This window comes from Haliaeetus leucocephalus, unplaced genomic scaffold (assembly GCF_000737465.1).
Source record: "Haliaeetus leucocephalus isolate CR32 unplaced genomic scaffold, Haliaeetus_leucocephalus-4.0 Scaffold3, whole genome shotgun sequence".
NCBI classification, from domain to species: domain Eukaryota; kingdom Metazoa; phylum Chordata; class Aves; order Accipitriformes; family Accipitridae; genus Haliaeetus; species Haliaeetus leucocephalus.
In genome coordinates, this window is record NW_010972439.1 from 3,103,630 (window position 1) to 3,122,205 (window position 18,576).

General features: G+C 39.4%; 1 protein-coding gene across 10 annotated transcripts in view; it reads right to left on the reverse strand.

Moving 5' to 3' along the window:
* Positions 1-2,419: 2,419 nt before the first annotated feature.
* IKZF1 (IKAROS family zinc finger 1 (Ikaros)) overlaps positions 2,420-18,576 on the reverse strand; it is a 72,541-nt gene continuing 56,384 nt past the window's right edge. For 7 of the 10 annotated variants that reach the window (XM_010573977.1, XM_010574036.1, XM_010573970.1 and 4 more), the window contains 4 exons: positions 17,642-17,809; positions 15,539-15,664; positions 10,978-11,112; positions 2,420-6,742 (listed from right to left, as the gene is read on the reverse strand). In XM_010573977.1, the coding sequence (XP_010572279.1) occupies positions 6,036-6,742; positions 10,978-11,112; positions 15,539-15,664; positions 17,642-17,809 (1,136 nt within the window). In that variant the 3' untranslated portion in view covers positions 2,420-6,035. The remainder of the gene's footprint in view (positions 6,743-10,977; positions 11,113-15,538; positions 15,665-17,641; positions 17,810-18,576) is intronic. The other 3 variants (XM_010574046.1, XM_010574002.1, XM_010574021.1) reach the window with 2 other exon arrangements.

Sequence of the window (18,576 nt, forward strand, 5' to 3'; positions counted from 1 at the left end):
TTCAGCCACGCTCGCTGCATCCTTTTTTGGTTTAAATGTGATGAACTCCTGCCATCTGAAGCCCGGCTTTGGATTTCTCACTCCCATCTATCCCATTTTCAGTGAAACTCTGCAAATTTTTGGCCTTCCTGTTGTCTGAATACCCATCTTCTGGAAATTATGGCAGGATTTCAGAAATGCTGCATATCTGCAGCTGCCAGTGACTTTAATGGAAATTGCATCTTCAGCACCCCCCAAAAACTCCAAGTCTGTGTAGCCAAAAAAAAAAGATGCATCAAAAACTAAAATTGAGAAACTGGGATAATGGACCTCCTGTTAAGATTAAGACTTCTGTTGCCTTCCACAGGCCAGGTCTGAGGGATTTTTGTCTTTCATGATGCATTCGGACCAGAATTTGTTCTCATATACCATTTTCCTTCCAGACAAGAAGTTGACTGTATTTCATGATGGTGGACACAACCTGGCTGGGAAGGATGCCTTGGAGCTCTGACCCACAAGACAGGCAGGAACAGTTTTTTCAGAAATCAAATGTTTTGGTTTTCCAGTTGCAACATTTTCAGCTTTCAAATTGTCACTGCTGCTGCTGCAACTTGAAGCTTTCAGTGAAAGCTTCTCCTTTATCTGTGACCATCTCACAAGCTGACAAAACCAGTGCAATATCCTCAGTGTATTGGCAAAGTCAGGAGCATTTCTAACCCCTTTTCCCCAAATAAGATGTTGAGTGATCCCCCCACCCTGAAAAAAATAGGAAATTGTTACATTATCAGATCTGCGTGATCCAGGTCTGGCTCCGAGTTCTCATTTTGATATCTACTAAAAGAATCTTGGTGTTTTAGTGTATTTCTTGATTTCAGAGACTGACTAGAAACGTTGGTTGCTGGGCACATTTTAATACTGTTTTGGTGTTTAGCTGGGGATTGGGAAGCCTGTTTGGGGACTCGAAGCTGAAAATACTCACCACTGGTAGTTGTATGTTTGTGTCTGTATAACAATTCGTATCTTGGCACCTACAACAGTTTCTGATATAATTTAATCAAACTATTGGAGTAGAAAAGAAGAAAAAAAAAAAGATGATTTTAAGAAAGTCTTTGAAACATAATAGATGATAGATACCCAGAATAGATTTTTAGGTACACAAACTTGCATTTAAATCTATGGATGTCTCTAATTTAGTTCAAGGATTTAATAACATTGATTGAGAATATTACATTTGGTCTATTTTTGTGATTATTATTATTATTTAACAGACCATAGCTACTTTGCAGAAGAGTCACCCGCTGAAACAGTAACTTGTAGTTCATTTACTGAGAACTACTGTGATGGTGAGCAAAAGAATCAGGATGTTAAAAGGTTCCTTCTTATGGAAAAGTAGTCATAGTTTTTGATGAAACCATATCACAGTAACTAAAGGAAAATTTAGATTTGGGGAACCTGTAAAAGAATTGATTGCAATACCATTAGAGTTTCTTTTTTTTTTTTTTTTTAATCTCATTTTGTTCATAATAATACAGTTTTACAAATGGAAATATTTCTAAAACTCTATAAATGGTGCTTTTTCTAAGCAAAACAGTGACTCTTGTTTGCATTAAATATGTGATGTGAAATTTACTGTGCTGGAATCTGAAGGAAACAGGGACACCCGCAGAGAAATCACCTTTGTTATGGCAAATAGTAGAAATAATTTCTCAGTGTTTTATTTTGAATTACCATGACTCTACATGCAGAAGTAATTGTGTTCTGTAATGACTTTGGCTGGCTAGTGGGAGGCAGGGGTAAGAGGAGAGGGCTGGAAAGGAAGCAGCCTGCTCATAGTCAGCTGCTCGCAGGAGCTGCGAGAGTTTCGTGGCCAGCGGCACTCTGGAGAGGAGGCGGCCAGTTTCGGACTTGATCTTCAGCTGGAGCTGGCATAGCAAGGCTGCTTCACGTAGCTGGCGAGTGCAGGGTGACTGACACAGCGTGACTTTTTTTGGCCACACAAGATGGGTTGCGAGGATGAACTCGCCCTCATGCGTGGCTGCAGGTGCTGCAGCAGAGGCTGAGACCGTGCACGATGCTCGGCGCTCCCTGGCTGCCCACGGAGCCCTTCACCTGCATCTCGCCGTACATCGCACACCCCCAGCCACCCCCCCACGCAGGGCCTCCAGCTGTACCGAACGACTTCTGCACCCACTAGGAGAGTGAGGGAAATGTTCTGGGGTTTGGGCTTTTTACCCTGTTGTCTTGTTTTAAAAGATACACCTCACTTTTTGCAGACATAATTTAATAAGGTTTCCAATTTTTATGAAATTTGCTTGTTTTTTTTTTTAAATACAATGTCCTCAAAGAAAAATGAAGTTACAATATAAAATCGGAGCAAAAAAAAAGTGTGTAAATACAACTTTTCTATTAGAAAAGGCAGTGTCTGGGGAAGGGCTGGGAAGCAGTTATTTTTTACATTTTTTTAAAACAGATATAAACTTAAAGCCATTCACCATATTTACTCCGCTAAACCATATCAGGGTATTGCACCATAGCAAAAAAGAGAAAAGGGGAGATTACATGAAACTAGTTTTCTGAGGGCACAGTTTGTTTTGATGTACACATACACACAACATCCTATTTTCATGCCATCCTTGCATATGTTCATAAATAAAATTATTGAAACACTCGTTTCTAAACAAGTTGAAGATGATTTTGTGCAAATAAGAAAAAAAAACACTGAAAAAGCAAACCTAAAAGAGCCCCTTCGTGAACAGAGAATGCTGTTTGCTTCTGCCTTTAGACTATGTCCTCTGATACGCTGTGTCTTAATATACTTACTTATACTACTGTACTGTTTAATATACAACATCAACATATTCTGTTATAGTATAAATAAGAAAACTCCAGACCCAGGAAATAAACCCACTGTGACTGACAGTGCATCATCATGTCATATGAACCATTTTAGATATATCTATACACACATATGTATATAAAATATTAATGATACACAAAACCACAGACAGGGCATGTGCATGTCGACAAGAAAAGTGACACAGAAACTCATACACGTGCATGTGTGCACAGAGATGTTGCAAAGGCAGTGAACCTACCCAGTAATCAGAAATCACATTTAAAAGCTAAGTTCAAGGCAGTCTTAAACTCCACTGGAGCTATGCTTGTTTACATGGCTAATGAACGTGGCTTTATTTGTGTTGGATTTTAGTAAAATCAAAGAAACAAAACCACCTGAGTAAGCTTCTGTCCCCCTCCCTTTATAGCTTGGGGTGTCTTAAAATGAAGGGTTAAAAAAAGTTACGGCATGGGGTATATAGTGGCCTAAATCTGAAAACAGTAGGAAGGCGGTGTAAGAGCAATAAAAGCAGAACATTTCTGTACAGCCAACATCTGATTTCACACAGGACATTGCAGCAGGGCTGGGAAATTACTTTGTCCCTTGGTTGGTACCAATCAAAAGTGGAGAGGTCTAAGAACAGCTGAATGTATCCCTACCAGCTATGAAAAAATGAACCCATTTCAACTTTATTTAAAAAAAAGTAAAAAAAGGAAACTCATCACTGTAAGCTCCCTGCCTTGAAGGTCCCCTTCAGGTCATTCCTATACAAAATATTTGGTAACACCTTGTTGCCAGGTACGGTCTGTCTCGAAGCTGAATGTGTAGCAGGCATTGATGACAAAACCATAGTTGGGGCATGGAAATGGCAGAGGATTCCTTGTGCCCACCCCCTGCACAGTGTCTCGGGCCGGAGGGTAACAAGCAATAATGTCTCTTAAGGCAACTGAGTTATAATGCGGGAGCAGAGGGGATCACCTTTGGGCCTGTAGTTTACTCGTTTTTCGGGGAGATCATTGGCTATGCAATGTACTAGCCTACCAAACATGTACTAGTAATTTGTTTTCACTGTTGTATGTATATACGTCAGTCTGCGGACGTTCATACACAGCATTCACATCTGGTGACAAAGCTACTAAATCAGCATGCACTCATGCACTTTCAATGGAGAGCCACCTCTGTGCCCACGCATCATTTGAGGTGTCTTACAGTTGTCATGAAAAGCTAAGACATGAAATTGTAAAAGTATGTATTTGTAATTCATTATTTCGTCAGTATCTTTCTTCTAACTTCAGTGTTGTTTCTCCTGACTTACACCTGCAAAAATGAAAGCAGAAGAAGGAACTCTGCATGCCTGTAATAGTGTGTATATATAGGAAATGTATATCAAATATAGCTACACATATCAGGCCAAACTGGCCTAGGTACAAGCATTCATGGTTCCACTGAATCTTGATAAAGAAATATATGTGCTTGCATGTACTTGTGAATGGAGAATGTGTAACTGTATGACAAGACTGCTAGTCTTGTTGGTTATATGATTGTGTTTATTGCAGAATATCCATTTATTATGCAGAGTGGAAGTATTGATACATTAAGTTAATAACATGGGTTATTTTTACAGATGTTGCCCGGGAAGTATTGCAGCACCAATGACAGATTTTTTATGCAGCTGCAAAAATGTCTTTTTTTTTCCCCAATCTTAAAGTATGAGGGTGTTCAGGGAGAGGAATGAACTATTTGGAAGAGGAAGTTAAGTAGAAGCTTTAAAAAAAGTTGGGTTTTTTTATGTCAGCTGTCTTTGGGGTTAAAATCTATTCATCACAGAAGTTTTTATTCTAACTGAAGTTAGAGTATCTGCAGCAGAACCCACCGTGGAGTAAGCTCTTGATGGACCTTACTGCACTCTGCAAAGTGCTGCAGTTTCTGGTCTCCATTCAGCAAAACACCATATTTTTTTTAACCTTAAGATTAGTTACACTGAAGTAAAAGTAACTTAAAGCACATGGTGAAATGACTTGGTGAAGAGGAAGCCAGGGTTCTCAGCACCTTTGTGGGGCTTGGTCCCTCATTAAACAGCAAGTACCAGGAAAAAAGGCTACTAATTTTGACTGGCTGGTTTAATTCAGCTCAGTGCTTTAATTAAGTGCAACACTTATAAGTAGACCCACAAAACCTCCAAGAGGACATCTTCTGTGCAAGCAAAAATGGCATTTTTTTTTTCATAAGTAAGAGAGGGACATTTGGATATTTTCCAGGCAGTTTAAAAAGATGAAAAATGTGCATAAGTAGACTTTCCCCACACGTATTTCTAGCTAGTGCTTTTCTCAACTGTACATCATACTTTTCTAAATAACTAAAACAAAAAAGAAAGAAAGAAAAATTAAATACTTTGTGACTTGCTTATGCAGAGAGAGGAAGGGTTGCTTAACAAAAAGTGGGGTTTTATTGGATAGGGAGAGAAAACATTTATTCAAAGAGCCAACAATACCCTTTTTCTATACATTAAATGCAATTCATACTTCACAGAGTATATTACAAGGGTGTTTCTTCCATCTTTCACATACCTGCTCACCTGCCTAGTGACACAAACAAGGCATGTCATGATGTCAATACCAGCAGCACCCTTGCAGGTGGAAATGTTCTACTTTTTACCACCAAAGCAACTCAGAACCTTCTGGCTGGGGGGTCCCGTCCCACCCCAGCTGTCTGTGAAGTCATCTGAGATGGGCCCCTCCATCTTTAGTTGAGTTTAATCTTCCCAAAAGAGTCAAATAATACCAGGAAGTCAAAAACATACATCTGGTGTAAGAGCCCTACGATCAGGGTGTTAAGAGAGAAAGCTTGGCCACTCCTGCCTGTTGCGTCCTCATCCATGTGGAGCATCCAGCACATGGTTAACAGTTTTGGCAAGGGAGGTTTGCAAGAAGCATCAGTTAAGGGAAGGGCTTTCAGCTATGTCACTACAAAAGCTCCTACTTACATTACTAAAGGTTTTTGGTGATCAAACATTTTCAGTAAAAACTTTAGTACTCATTTTAGAAAACTGAGTTGCAATGCATGCTACCAAAAGGAAAAATCTTTTCTTGTGGGAGAAGGTAGCTGAACTTTTGATTCTCTTGTTACTTCTACTGTCCAGCTGACTTGTGCTTTGTTGCTGTCGTGGCTCATGCAGCTCCACTAATGCAGCTGTTGAGGCTAGATCTGTGCTGGAGGAGTTTTAACTCATGTGGAAACGGTGCTCCCCTCGCGTTATGTGGGAAGAGAATTCGTACCTGTCCTGACTATGGTAGCCACACATGTTGCATTCAAAAGGATCACGGAAGCCGTGGCAGCCCATATGGATCGTATACATCACGTGATCCAAGAAAAGGACTCGACAGTGTTCACACTTGTAAACTTTTACTTGCTCCCCATTGCTGCTGATCACTTTGAAAGCATCCTGGGAATTGTCAGTACCTGCCCTCAAGACGTCATATTGCCTGTTTTCTTCTTTTATAGAGATGCCATTTCTTGCATGGGGACCTATGTGGTTTGTCAGGTAAATTAAACCACTGCGTTCCTCGTTATTGCTTTCTGTATCTGTTGAGTCTTGGCAGCTGTTGCTGGGAGAGGCATCTCGTTCAGAGGAGACAGATTTGGCTTTGGAAAGCAGCAACAAGTTTTCCACCGCGCTGTCCTGAGCTGTATGGTTGGAGCGAGCCTGACTGTCCCCAAGAGGTTTGTGGAGCTGATACATGGGGCTGATGACGGGTACCACCTCAGAACCGCCTGGTGGTGTTTGGACAAGGGGACGCAGGGACTCTGCCCCCAGGTAACTGATGGCGTTATTAATGGCCTGGTCTATAACGTGCGTCTGCATTATCTCATTCTCCTTCTCATAGTTGGTGGTAGCATCGTATGGAAGATCAGGCAAACATTTCTCACCTGCAGTGAAAAACAGTCAGGAATTAGAGGGTTGATTTCTACATAATTAAGGAACTGAACATCATGGATTAATAAAACAGCAACATGGATGAAAAGAGTTGATCAAATCCACCTCCAAAAGTCACCTGAGGTATTCATATTTCTTTAATATAGCTGGTCAGAAAAATGGTTGTTTGGTGTGGTTTTTTAAACCTGCAAGATAATTTGAGGTTTTTTGGAAAAGCAAATGGATGCAAACAGATTCTGGAAATAATTACACGGGGACTCGTGGGAGCTACAGATTGAGTGCTTCACCCTCTCTCCTTTCTGACTGGACTCCCTCATCTGCCTCTTACAGGGAGCTAAGGCAGGCCTTTGTGGTTAGTGAAGACAGTGTACCAGCACACTTACAGTGAGCCTGGCCTTCATGCTTCAGAGCATGAAGCACATTAAATTTTAGACTGGAAATCCTATGTTTTAGTTTTAGACCTTCAGTTTCTTACAAATAACCCACATCATTGGCAAATGTGATCATATGTTGCGTCAGAGAAAAATCAACAAAAACTTAACTTTTCATATTGCCACCTCCCTCCCACGCCTTGTTTTTTAAATAAGCCATGTTAGACACATTACCAGAAGCTGCTCATGTTCCTAGAAATTTTGTGTCAAAAAGTTATCATCTACAGAAGCAGCCAAGAACCATGGAAAAAAATTAAGTGCACTTGTAGTTGGAATATATTTCTCCTATGAAGTAAAAAGCCCTATATAGAGCAAGATTACTTGTTACTTGCAACTTCGACTCTGATTTGGGATGCCAAAAGTAAGGGGGGACTCGTAATTTTTTTTAAAATCAGACTGCACTAATGTATCTCTAGCTGGGTATTCTAGTATTGAACACTGAGTTTCACTGCAATTTCTCAAAATTCCTGGACAGACAGGACTAAGCAAAACATAGAAGTTAGGAGTGGGAGAAACTATTTAAATACACAGATGCTGATGTAATGAACCTGAACAGTCTTCTCAAACAGTGTAAACCATCAATGTTCTTATCAGGCCCCTAATAAATTTGTGCAAATGCAAAGGGTTAAAAAATTCCCACAGGTTGCTAGAGACTACCAATAACACATTGTTTACAGTCAAGATGGATTTTCCAGCTCTGCAGATCTTGGGAAATTCATTGAAAGCCACAAACAACTCTATGAGGTGCTGTCACCATTTCCTAATCAAAATGACATTTGCTGGTAGGCCTTGGAAAGTCCTAATTTGTCTAAAAGAAGTGCTAATAGGAGCATGGAAAATTTACCAGAAGATCTGCAAATTAATTTATCAATAATTTCCCACCCAGTTTCTACTCAAATTGACTGTTTAAAGTCAGTGAGGAGCCCAGAAAACTTCTAATACGGCACTATTGCAATGATGGGGCTAATATGTAGAAAGTCCTGCTGTCTACATTTCCCACAAGACATGGTTTCATACTAGTTTGTCCATGCTCTGCAAGCACAGAAAGAAACACTCTGAGCATTGCGTAAGTTCCTATAAGGGATGTAGGGTACAGACACCTTCTAGCTGCGCCACACAAGATTCTACTTCCTCTTATTTCCTTTCCCTATTAGTCTGCCAATTTGAGCACCCCTCTACTGGCATGCATTCTTTTTTCTTCCAGATTTACCCTTTCTAATGCTAGAGTTTTCAGGCAGAGTTTGAGGCTTAAAATTCAAAATAGGCATTGTGAAAGACTCTTGAATTAAATATAGAAAAACTCTCCTAATATGAATGTATACCCTTGACGCAAGGAGGAAAAAATGAGGTCAAAATCATTTATAGTCCATGGGCACTGTATATCACTGAAAAGTGGGACTCGTCTTCATTATACACAAAATTTTGGGCATCCAGAAGGCATGATTCTAAAAGCTGTTTCTTGGGTAGTATTTGCTTTGTGTAGCATAAATAGTTGGTAGTTGGACTGAGAGGATCAAGTGGTCATAAGAAAAATTTTTTTCCAAGCAGAGTGTCTGAGACAGACACAAACTTGAGGTAGGCAGGTATCATTTCTGTATCTGGGCAATGCAGGTAATACTCGCACTCATTAAAAATAATAGCTCATTTCTGTGGTTATTAGAGCATAAGTAAATTAAACTGCTAATGGTTTGTTGCACTTCAAGCTTTGCACTGCTCAGGGTTCTGCAGCAGGTACCTAAATAGTAAAAATGCACTCAGTGCATGTGGGCACTCTTTTCTTTTCTTTTTTCTTTGTTTGTTTGTTTTTAGCCCCTCTCTTTTCTTTGCTGCCTATTGTTTTAACATGATAAATGTGTCAACCTTGCCTGCAGTTCTCACTCTAGTTTGGATGGCTCAGTTCTGCTTTCAGGTCTGGGAGCTATTCCAGGTTGGAATACAGAGAGAATTTTACAGCTAACTGGCATAATTTGGTGAACAATCTCACTTTTGAAAGGTAATGAATTTAGCCTTGAGAAAAACAAGTGAAGCAGCAGACAGTCTTTCCCTTATGCGAAGGATGCCATTTGCTCCTTCTCCCTGGAATTCAGCACAGAAATTGGGACGACATGGTAATCTACAGAAGCAATAAACATGTTTTATTACCCAAAAGCTCTCCTGACCAGCCAGCCTAACCTTGTGTTAATCAGGAATGTATTTATTACATGAAGCAGCAGGTGAGGATTGGAAAGGAAAGGATTTGGGGGCATTTTCTTGTCAGAAAAGTTTGTCCTTTTGAAGGTTAGCAAATTTCCATAAATATCTGCTGTCAGTAGGTTGTCTTCCTACACCCCTCCCTGAATAACTAACTGACAGATATTCTGCCCTCCTAAAACTCGTAGTTGAACTGGCTGTCTTTACTGTTTCTCAGGGGGGAAATGGAGAATGAAAAAGCTAGTCCACACCCACAGATACATCACATATAGGATGCTTGGTAGTACCTTTCAAATTTTAACTCTTCTGGTCTTCCTGGAGCTTTCATAGAATTAGTATTTTGCCTAATGCAATCAGTTACTAGAGTGTCTAAATGAATCAGGTTTTCCTCACATAGCTGATGTATTTTTGGTAACTACCTCTACTACAACTTTTGTCTTTTTATAAGCATAAGCTTTCTTATCCTTGACTACCTCCCAGAATTGTTGCCTTTGGACTGGAAAACAATCTTGGACTTTCATTTCAAACTTTTTGTTGCACCTCCTGATGTAGCTAAGATGCCCCTTTCCTTGTCTCAGAAATACTAATTTTTCTTTCACCCTTGTGTCCTCATTGAAGAAGGTATATTTGGAATTTCTGTCCCATAGACTGGTCTTTTTTTTGCCTTGCCTTTTGACTGAAGACCTTCTTAATGTGTGTTTTGTTTCAAAGACTTCAGTTTTCTCTGTTTCCTATAGAATAATATTATAAATGAATGTGCAGAGAATTATAAAAGAATCTAACTACATATGAGGATATGCTGTCCTCTGAGCTCCCATGTTTTTATTCATTTAAGACTACATAGCTGACAAAGTATTGTCTGTGGGTCTCACTATTACAAAACTGATGTAACCACTACTTGGTACAGGCTTACCAAAGCAAACAATATAGGTGTAGCCTCCACTTTTATAGGTGTAGCCTCCACTTTTTCATTGTTAAGACAAAAACTACTAGGTGCAAATGGGCATGGAGTTTTTCCATCATTTATAGAGTGTACCCAAAGATCTTTTCATTTAGGTATTATTCTCAGACCTAGGTTTATTTGTTTCCATGATCATTTTGGGCTGTAAAAGTATACAGAGTTTATGAAGGGGTGAAGACTGAAATCCAACCTATCCTCTACTATTCACAAATGCTTTCACAAACACCAATATGCCCAGCTCTGGATGTCATCCAAGAAGTTAATAAAATAACCCTGAAAATGTGGTCAAATGCTTTCCCAATAGGAAACTTCTATTCCTATCTTCAGATTCTTAACGCAACTTCAAGAGCCTGTCCAGATCTTGTAATGATCTGGTTCATAAGCATTAGAAAAAGACAGGAAAAAGACTTAAAATCAATCTCCAGATGTGGAAAATCAAGCATGCAGAAATGTATGCTGGAGAAGTTTGGTTGTTTTGGGTTTTTTTTTTCCCCCAACACATTGCTGTGTCTGCTTCTATAGAGATAGATATTGCTAATTTAGTAAAACAAGTAAAATCATAAGGCAAAAGTAAAAATCCTGTGAGATGTTTTTTGGGTTTTGTTTTGTTTTATTTTTTAGGAGACAGCAAACGTTTAACTCTTACCAACAAATTTCTGAGGCATAGAGCTCTTACGTTTGGCGACGTTACTTGCTAGTCTATCCAGCACGAGGGATCTTTCTGACCCTATCTTGCACAGGTCTTCAGCCATTTCACTCTGGTTAGTTTCCTCTTTTATGACTGAAATCAAATGACATCAGAAGGGTTAGGCACACTTGTTCCATTTTAATGGAACTATTGTCTTCAGGTTATTGTTTCTCAGCTAATGTCTTTTAGCTCCCAACCAGCTGAAAGGAGGAGCTCACCACTGCAGACACAGGATGATTCTGACTCTTGGTAACATAGTCCCTCACGCTGATTAATCTATGTACATGTTCATGTTTCCCTCATCTAGGATACAAAAATGAGATTGCAACTGCAAGGCGTCTGCCTGTGTGTAACGTAATCACGCCACCCTTGTTCTACAGCCACTCTGCATTTCTGCAAGTAAATGAGGTCCTAACATTATACTGGACACAAAGCAGTTCATCTTTTCACCCTCCTGCTGTCACCCCCCCATCCCTCTGCACCTCTCCCAGTGGAACCGCCTGTATGATCATTGCTTCTTTAGCAGGAAAAATGGACAAACTCCTCAAGTACAGCAGTGGAAGATGTATTTGCAAACTATACCAACCCTTCTCCCCAACCCCTTTTCTTCCCCTAGTAATTACTTCTATAGTTCCTTGATGCAATTTTAGACTTTAAATGACAATTTAAATTGCTTAAGTCACACCTGTAATGGAGCACTGACTTCCAATACTCAGACTGTTTTCCCAACCTCCTGCTGTTGCTGAGACACTGTAGAATTAGAAAGGAGCTTAGCTGTGAGGCTCTAGGAAAGGGAAACTATTTAACTTTCACTACATTTTACTTCAGTACTTTCCTGCAGAAACAGAAGGGATGCATGAAAATGCACTGTCAAAACAATGACTATAAAAAAATATATGGAAAGGTATTTCTGACTTCAACATCTAAAGGAAAGGTGGTACACAGCAAGATCACAGCACAACTGGTTTTTGGGGGTTTTTTCCTTTTTTTTTTTTTTTTTGGCATGGGAGGTCAGAGATGGGAGAGAAAGGGGTTGATTTTACTTTTACCTGCTACTAGGGTATGGATATTTTTCCTGAACTTGTGAGTTGCTATTAAAGGGAGAAGCAAAAGATGATTTTTAGACTTTGATTCTGCGAGCTATTTCAGTTAGGTGCACCACTCCGCTACATTTTGCCTTCTGTGCCGGCTGAGAATTTGTTTTATCACTGGATTTACTGGTTCAGAGAACCCATTATTCTGGTACCTGGGTGTTTCTCAATAGCTGAGAACACGCTGTTCCTATGCAATGTTATTTTGGCAATATACCACTGCCATAAAAGGATGATTGTGAATGTTTCATTGTTCCTGAAAGATGTGAAATCAGGGTCTGGTGGATAACTGGAAGGAGCAGGTGAAGTGACCTAGACAACAACACTCCGCAATACCAAACTGATGAGTACACAACGGGTTCTTGAGTCCTGGCTGCAGCAGCACAAGCTGCAGTGACAGTGACAGGGAGTCTCATGGAATTATGCCCCAGCCCCATAAGATGCTAAAGACTGTGACCAATGCAAGATATAAGCAGAACTTGGTCATGAAGGTGCCTAAGAGTAAAGGGCACTGATGGTACCTGCTCAGCACTGAACAAGCACACACCAGCATCTTGTGCTGGCTAAGGCTTCCAGATACCACTTCAGGAAGAGACTTACAGAGAATGTTTTAAAGCAGCCCTTTCAACAGGGGAACAAAAGATTGAATTCTTAGTTAAAAGTTGAAATCATCAAGAAATATCTGTTTAGGATATAATAACATTCTATTTCTAATCAGTTCCAGAGAGGGTAAGTTATGTTCAATTTTCAAACTTTCAAAACTGCTATTAAAAAAAAAGGGGGGGGGGGGGATTGAATTATGTACTAATTTCCAGCCTTTGCAACTGAAACCCCCTGAAATTTGCTACCAACCTGATAACTATTTTTCTGTAATTTGGTGTCTGTGAAGTGAAAAAAAAATCATTTTATCTTTCCAATGAAATCCACAAGTGACTGAAGAATTGTAACTGACTCTTTTTAAACTTCATAAACTATTTCTTCTGTTATTTTATATAGGCCTGGCAAGACTTCAGCACACTTCCACTCAACTCAAATGCAAAACTCCAAATAATATCTCTAAGAGAAGAACTTCACATGGACAGTGAGGTTCTAGTCCTCTAAAATAAGAATTTTGCCATTAAATTCAGCAGGTTCCTAATTTCATGCTGAATCTCCTTCTCTTAAAGAAAGCAAACAAAGGTTAAAATATAAATACAATCTTTTGTTCCCCTCCTTACTCCTCTTTGATGGATCTTTCACTTATTTAAGTACTTTCTCAATTATATTTGTTAGATTTACAAGGTGATGGAAAGCTTCTACCAGTTTAGGTCCTTTCAACTGACATTTTTTCTATGTATACTGCACAAAATATTTTTAAAATGCTGTAAAAAGCAATCCCACTGTAGCAGAATGTCAAATCAGATGCCCTAGCAGATTCTTGTACCAACTTTTTTGACTCTAAAAAAAAAAAGGACCTGAATTATAGCTCTAATAGCTCCATATCACATCCTGAAATAGTATAAGAGCAGTGGTAGTATAGCTACTTACTTTTCTAGATACAATGTAGAATGCACTAAAAATCCCAGAAGTTGACCCACTCATTCTCAACTGTTTCATTGTACATTTTAATCTTTGAGTTTATAAGGGAAATAATGTAAACATGGCAAAATGATATGTTTGCAGTGAAGTAGAATAGATTAGAATGCAAAATACTAGGAAAAAAGTTTTCATTTTTTAGAAACATAAAGAATTGATTTATTAACTGAGTACTAAATTTTTTTAAGAGTGAATCTGTGGCTGGATGCAAGGTCTAAACTCCAAAGTTAATCCTCTAATTTTTTTTCTAATTTGCAAAAGCACTCCTATTGTATCAAATATGGATTTATATGATACTTTCAGTATATGCAAGGAAGAAGTAATTCTTCCAAAGCATTCATGAGTTCCCCAAGTTTTCATCCCACTGAGATATTAGATATTCAGTCCTAAGCTAGTGTAAACTCTCCTGTCATGATTTGCTAGAAACAAAGGTCGATCTCTAAAATTGTATTATTTCTTATTAAAGTTTATGATTCCTGACACCAGTTTCATCTGGACATTTTTGCTTACTAAGACTTTAGTAGTAGTTAAGCTACTCATTCACACAGATTTTCATGTTCAGCGTGCAGGCATTCAAATCCATGTGCCAGACACTGAAAATTCAAATCCCAAGACAGGATATTTGCTTCTAAATCCTATCACCTCTTTGAGGAATAAGTATTGCTTCCTACTGTATATTACATTGAGCTTTTCTATTTATACATTCTCCAGCCCCTCAATAAAATTAGAAGGGCCGCTGCTCTAACATGCTGTCTGCCAGAAGCATCTCAGCTGTATTCACTGCTATCATTATGTGCATATACTTTACATTATTTGATAGCATGTAAAAACATTTTCAGGTTCTGTCCAGGTATAAAATATTAAATGAGGCATCATTGCAAACAGGTCAGAGAGAACCTTCTATTTCTGTTGTTTGACAAACCAAATATACTGACAGGATCAAAAAGGTATGCAAGAAATGTAACTTACTGGATGGGCTTAAACTCCACCAAAGAAGCTGGATCTTACATTCTCTATCTAAAACTGCACATGCAAGAGGATTTTGTATGGTTATTTACTATGATCAATTCCATATAGATCTTTAGGATCTTTGTTTAAAAAAAATCCAAACTCCAGTATCTGCTTGCTCTGTTCCTGGGCATAGTTTTAGATTTTATATTCTCCAAGAAATGGACTTTACCTTCATCATAAGACCAGTCTCTCAGAGAAGCACAACAGCTCCTCACCTCCCCCCAGTTTTCTTTTAAAGGGGAGGTTGGGAGAAAGGCTGTCAGCAAATTATTAGCCTTTTTGGACTGTCTCAGTGAAACTGGCTAAATTAAATGCCTCTGGCTTCAAGTCCTCTTGCTTGGAAGAGTGAAATCAAAGACAGGCAGCTCATTCTTGTCAGATGAGTTGGTCCCAGTGGTCAAGTAAGGCCCTTAAGCTGTGCCTGGGAAGGGCAGGAGATGTGCAATGCAGAAGATTCTGCAGCCCTACCAAGAACACTGATATTAAGTCTTTATTAAAAATACATCCACAAGAATACTGCGATATAGGACTCCAAGCAAAAGGGAAATGTGATGCAGTCATACTGTCTTCAAGACGGTGAACTGAAATTTTCCAGGTCTTGCAAGTGTTTTGCTACATGCCTGAGTTTTACTTTGGCTTTTTGTTTGAGCTAAACAAAAGGAGACAGCAGCCAAATATTTATCAAATATAGATTAAATCCAGATGCAATATCATATATATGGTATGTGTGTGTGCCTCCCCAATGCAAAAGATACCACAAATGGTACTACTGTTCCTTTTGCACTCCTTTTTCTGCATACCTGACAGGACAGCGTTAATCCCCAAATGGACACGTTCATTACCTGAATAAAGGCTGCTTGAGATATTCATGGTTTGCAGGTAGTTATGACAGCGTTCTTTATGTTCTTCCAAAGAGCTGCGCTGCTTATAGCTGCGACCGCAGTATCCACACTTATGGGGTTTGCCAACTGGAGAAAACACAATTAATTGAGAGATTCAGATGACATATTCAACAGCATACTAATAATGGTAAGAACAACAGGAAAAAAGCCCACCCCAAAAATGAACCCATGCTATGGTGAACTGAAGAAAGATTTTGTCAATTTAAGAAAAAAAACAACCTAATGGAAAACTAGTTGTATATCTTTACATCAACAGGCCAATTCTGTGGGTGCTGCAAGCTGATTTCAGATGATTCACATCAGATAAGGACTGCGACATTAAATCTTCAAAAACGGCATCTACACAAGTTAGAAACTGAGACATCTTCAAAGGTCTGAGTGGAGCTGCTTTAGTGCCTAGCTGCCACAGAGACTGCCAACAGGGGAACTGGTGGTGTAGGCAGAGACACCTGCCCACGACTGGATGTCAGTTCTGATCTAACCAGAACCAGCTCAACGCTTTTAGGACAATGTTAGATTTCAGATGTTTTCTGCTTCTGGAAATTCAAAAGAAATGGCAAGACAAATTTTTTTTCTGTATTACACCAATCCAGATGTAGGTAGTTCCAGGAATTTCTCAGTAATAATATGGTTTCATGGACTTCTGGCCCTGAATTTTCTGCCTTAGCATGACAAGACTGTCACCTTCTATGTGATTTCACAATTTTAGATGGTTACACAGCTTCACTTTTAAATTTTATTTACAAATTCTTGGGTGAAAATTAGACTCAGACACCCAACTTGTTTTATAACATATTGATGTCAATTTGCCAATTGCAGGAACTAATCACAATCTATGGTTTATGCATTGTCTCTTAACTACAGAATCCTCAGAGTTTGCCAGAAGTGTCTAGGTGTAATTCCATGTATATATGAAAAATTATATTTAAAATTGTGCACCCATGAAAATCAGTAACAGCAAGGGAGAGGGAGGAAAAATAGTATTTTAAAGATGTGCTTTCCTGAAATGGGCCAGGACCAAACAGAAGTGGAAATTATTTTGGAGATGTGGGACCAACACTAGGGATCTTATTTAATGCGTGTGCTAGAGAAGAATTTCCTTAGGTTTTGTGCAACACAAAAATGTTACTTTGGGAGCTCCCCTTCTGCTACCCAGAACTTGGTCCCAAAGCCAACTTTCCCAAGTAAAGTTACCAGTGTCAGTTCCAGCAATGTATTGTGGAGGTCTCCTATCCAAATAACAATTTGCATTTCCAGCTTAGCTTGAGAAATTAGATGGGACAACACTCTGCTTTTAAAGGCACTTTAAAGGTGCTAAATTGGTTTTGCTTCCCAGAATGTATGTGACTATGGCTTCTGTCAAACAATGAGAGGTTCGTGGTAATGGAAAAGTGCAGCTATTCAAAAATATTTATTCAGATCTCCATATTACTGTTGAGACAAAACACTGAAAAACTCTAGCAGAGTCCTCTTTTTCGGAAGACTATCTTTCTCCCACCCTCTCCCTCCTCCCGCCCCTTTCTCTTTCAAAGTACTTGTAATAACAAGGTGCAACAAATAACTGCTGCTGAATGCTTTAGGTGGTATTCACTCCTTCAGTTGAGAATGACTACCAGACTGGAGGTTTTTGAGACTTTGTGACTTAAAACCCACTGTATTTAGACCTTCTATTATCTCTATATACATATAAATGCCATCCAAACCCTAAAACATTCATCAGCTTTAATTCATGTTCGTAGTTCCATGAAATGGATTACTCACATGAGGCTTGTAAGATGAAACCCTAATACAGAAACTTTTAATCAGCCAAGAAGTATGGGAAAAAACAGTTCTTCTAGTGAAGGATCATGAGCGTGAGATGCGTGTAGTCATTTCTTTGCTGCTAAAACACCACTGCCAGCTCACAGCTTGGGTAACCCCAACACGGGGCTACTCTCCTCCCCGGGGCGAGAAGACATCTCAGGCTTGGTGGCCACGAATGCCCCCATCTCCTCGGGAGGTGCGGTGACGGGCACCCATGGACGGTCCCCCACCTTCACTTACCCGAGTGAGTCCTTAGGTGTCCTGTGAGGGCATCCCTGCGGCGGCAGGCGTAGTTACACAGGTGACACTTGAAGGGCTTTTCACCTGAGTGCAACTTTATGTGGCGCAGAAGGTTGCCCTTCTGCGTAAAGGAGGCTCCGCACTGATTGCACTGGAAAGGGCGTTCTCCTACGGGGAGAAGGAGAAAATAGGTGAGAACAAAAAATCTTACACAGTAACAAGAGAAAGATTTCAGTGAGAAAGTTGTTTTCTCACTGCTGCTGTGTGACTTCCACCGGCTGCAGGTTTGATATAACATGAGGCTTTCAGACTAAACCTGCCAGTTTCTTAATGCTTCACTGGCTGGGTCAATTTGATCTGAAAATCTAATTTTTTTTTTCTAAATCAGAATGGCACATCACAATGCAAATTCAAACTCATTTAAATAAAGTGACTGCAACATTTTGTGTTGAAGAGCCACTCTTCCTGATCAGCAGTTTTGGAATAAACCAATATCCAATTTTGCATGTTGTGGCATTTGGTGGGGTTTTTAATGTGGCTTTTTTCAAAGGGTCTTTAAAATATGCCACTGAAGCAGCAAAATAAAAAGGAAACTCATTAAAAATGCATTTCAGGATCACAAGTTCATTTCAGCGTTACATTCTTATATTTAAATGAAAGGCACTTCATTATAACAGTTATAATAACTTCTTTTCATTTACATTTTCCCTGTATTTTCCCTTTCAATTTCTTCTCCATTACCTGTCTGTCCCTAAGCAGCCAAATCAGGAAAGAGACAGAGAAAGAGAGAGAAAAAGAGAGAGTAAAATCACACAAGTTAAGACAGTGCAAAGGAAGCCCTGTACTTCCATGCCAAAGTCCCAACCCTTCTCTAGGTAAGGTACAAACAGAGGAGCTGCACAAATGGGCTCTGCTGGTCTACACTTTTGATGGAC